At 39.8% G+C, this 3,406-nt stretch overlaps 1 protein-coding gene across 2 annotated transcripts in view; it reads left to right on the forward strand.

The window, feature by feature from the left end:
- The window catches only part of Kcnab1 (potassium channel, voltage gated subfamily A regulatory beta subunit 1), a 407,620-nt gene that overhangs the window by 334,768 nt on the left and 69,446 nt on the right, over positions 1-3,406 (forward strand). For both annotated transcript variants that reach the window (XM_005393077.2, XM_005393078.2), the window contains exons 6-7: positions 1,236-1,280; positions 3,137-3,180. In XM_005393077.2, coding sequence (XP_005393134.1) covers positions 1,236-1,280; positions 3,137-3,180 — 89 coding nt within the window. The remainder of the gene's footprint in view (positions 1-1,235; positions 1,281-3,136; positions 3,181-3,406) is intronic.

Raw genomic sequence — 3,406 nt, forward strand, 5'->3', positions numbered from 1 at the left:
GCAGCCTGCTATTATAACAGGTATCGAGAGGTTGATGGATTAGCCTGGAAACTACATCAGCTCTCATGAGGCGTGTAATCTCCAGGTGCATATATCTGTAGACCCTCCGTTACCACGACTCAAATTACTTTTCAGGGAATTAACTTCAGTGGGATGGGGTTGCTGACATTTCCCACAAATTTCTCCTGTTGCACCCAAGTTGTCAGAACTGTCATTGTCATTCCCCATTGGTTATCATTAATCATGCCAGGCTTTTATACCGGAGCATCTTGAGGCATCCACTGCACAGCGGATGGAATTATAAATGTTTTATTTCAAATAACCCCCAAGTTTGATCTTAACCTTTGAAGCTCAAAGGATTTTTCTCTAGACCAGTTGAATTGAATCATATACCTAGAGAAACTAAATTGCACTGAGCTCTGCCTCCCAATGAAATTACATGCCTGTGGATCTCAAGACATTTTTTATTCCATAGTCATAACACTACAATTGCATTTCTTGCCCTTGGGTGTGCCTTTGAGAAAGTAACAGGTTTGTTGACAATATTTTCACATTTCATTTTCTTAGAAAATGGCAGAACCGTGAGTTAAAGATTCTATAACCATTTTCCTAAAATGACGTTTCTATTTAATAGGGCACTCAAAGAAAATATTGCCTGACTCTCCGTCTTTACCTCATCACTCACATCTCTGTGTGGTCAGTTCCTGCCTGTGACCGCACTGGTTGGAGAGGAAAATAACTCGGAGCAACTAGGGTCTGTGGCCCTTGGCAGAGAGTGGACTTCCTCCCAGGCCAAGTTCCCAGGCAGTCAACATCATGCCAGATGCTAAATAAGTGCTAATTAGTGGCCGCTCGGTTCAGCTGCTGAAGTAATTCATCCTTTCCGGCCTCTTGCTTATACTTTCCTGACCATTTCTGACCCTTCACGCCAAACTACATTCACCTGCCCTTTGCATCCCCACTCAGGGCGTCTTGCCACGGCCCCCTCCCCCTCCAGCAGCTCCAGGCAGACATGTTTCCCTTCATCCCCTTCCTCTAGGATCTGATTTTAAGTCAGTGCTACCAGCTTCCCTTTGTCTTACATTTCAGTGACACAAATCAACAAACTTATCTCTCTATTGGTTCTTTAAAATGTGAGGTATAATAACAAATTCTTTCTGTGCTATAATGATAATGTGATTCAGCTCAATAAACCTGCAATGTGTTTACTAATTCTGTGTTTGTCTGACATGCAGGAGATCCAGTCTCGTCATAACAACCAAGCTCTACTGGGGTGGAAAGTAAGTTAAACACCTTTTATTTTCCCTACTGGAGAAGAAACAACTAGTGAATCATGCTTGGATCCATTGTAGCAACTATTTGACATCTAACTTATACTACAATTAATTGGCTTAGAGAGATGGATTTTTTTTTTCTTATGCTAAGAAAATAGCAGTTAGCCCAGGATTCAGTTTTAGCAAGATACTCCCAAAGAAGTTTCAGTGTGGCCACTTGTTACTAAATGATTGTGTAGATTTCTCATATATCAGTATCATACTTACAATGATTTCCAAAATAGAGTTCAGATTTCAGGAAAAGAAAATAAGTGCAAAGCATCACAGAAGAAAGTCTACTCAAATCTGCCAAACCTCAGAGACTTTTGCAGGATACACAGATAAAAATATCTTGTCTGGCTCCATTAAGTCTCTGATCATTTCTGCAAAGGGCTCCTAAAGTGCTGATCAAAGTGACTACGTCACTGGAGAATAACAGGGAGCTCTACCTGTATCACTCACTGTCCAACCAATGAAAGAGAAGTCCTCTCTCTGCTGTAAGATGCAGAACAAATTTCACAGGATGAGTTGGCTTCTGATGGGCCCACCTGCTAGTGTTTGAACTGGTACTTACATTATTCAGCAAGAACCAGAAGGCTGGCCTTTTTGACAAACATGTCAGAAAACTGCAAGCTATTCCATATGCCAGAGCAATGGTTGGCACTGTGTTTTGCATGGAAATCTCAAAGAATGCTACAGTCTTAACAAAAATAGAAGCAAATAAGCAAATCTTATTTACTTCCTTATAATTGATAAGGAATAGTATAAAAAAGCAGAGAACTATTTTTAGAAGTCTTCTAATTACAATATAATGTGTACACACACACACATACTGATATTTTATAGTTTTTCTTGAGGCTCTTAGTGATGATTATGAAGACAGAAGGATGGAATTTAGATTTTTACTCCTAGTATAAAAACATAAGGCACCATGGTACCTAGAAGAAATAAGGATTTCCACTGTGTGCCCTCTGACTCACTGTGGCATTGCTTGGTACTTTTGCAATGGTGCAAAAAACCATGCCCACAACATATGAATAAACAGGAAATGAACCAAGCAGCAAGCAGAGTGCTACACGCAATATTATCTAACATATTTATGAAAGATACAGAATATAGACATATTCACTAAGTGAATGGTGAGCTGCTATATTTTCAGTAGAGGTTGCCAAATGTATTGATGTTGAGAAAAACATTTCTTCTATACTTTAAAATTCAATAATTGTACTTCTTTCTAAATGTTCAGACTTTGAGAAGTGTCAGGGAGACCAAGAGTACCATAACTGAGGTGTTTGACTTCTGAGGGTAGTAATTTAAGAAAAACTTGGTTCATCACATTTTAGGGGAAAATATTGCTAATTTCCTTGGAAGTCAAAGGCACTTTCCAATTGGCTTCCTTTCTCAGATAAATTAATGCATTCAGCAGGCTGCCATCATAGAGTAAACTCACAAACTTATATAAGACTTTTTTTCTCCTTAGACTGGGTAAAAACAAGTGAGATGGTTGACAGATGTGTCAAAGTGTTTTCGGAGAGGGTGCGTGTGGGTGAGTTATTAACCTGCACCAAGAGCTGAGTGATATTAATGGCCTGGTGACCATGGTGATTAATTCATCTCCTGGGTCTCTAAAAAAAGGGGGACTGCTCAGAATGTTGCCCGCCCACCCCCTCTCCTCAGCATCCAGTGGTATGGAATTTGCCAGCAATAGGCTATTAAACGAGCAATTCAGACTAAGTAAGAATGATAATTATTCTGCATTTTGAGACAGAACTTTTTAAAAAGCACACCCTCACTCAAAGTCATTTATCTCCTTTTCTTTGCAGAGCTGAAACAGAAAGAGGGCTGTCAAGAAAGCATATTATTGAAGGTGGGTACTGGTGTTTCAATCTGTGGGCTCCTGGATATCAGTTAAAGAGTAGGTGTAAAGCACATTGAAAGTGGGAAATTTCTAAATGAAAATAACCACCGTTAAGCATGACTATTCCTCAGGTTAAGTGTGGGGAGCACACAGATGTAGGGAGACTGGGGCCACAGAATGAAAGGGTCAGCTGTCTAAACTTTGCTCATGTACAGCTACTATTACTGAAATAAAG

Source organism: Chinchilla lanigera, unplaced genomic scaffold (assembly GCF_000276665.1).
Source record: "Chinchilla lanigera isolate Chin_1 unplaced genomic scaffold, ChiLan1.0 scaffold00047, whole genome shotgun sequence".
Classification (NCBI taxonomy): domain Eukaryota; kingdom Metazoa; phylum Chordata; class Mammalia; order Rodentia; family Chinchillidae; genus Chinchilla; species Chinchilla lanigera.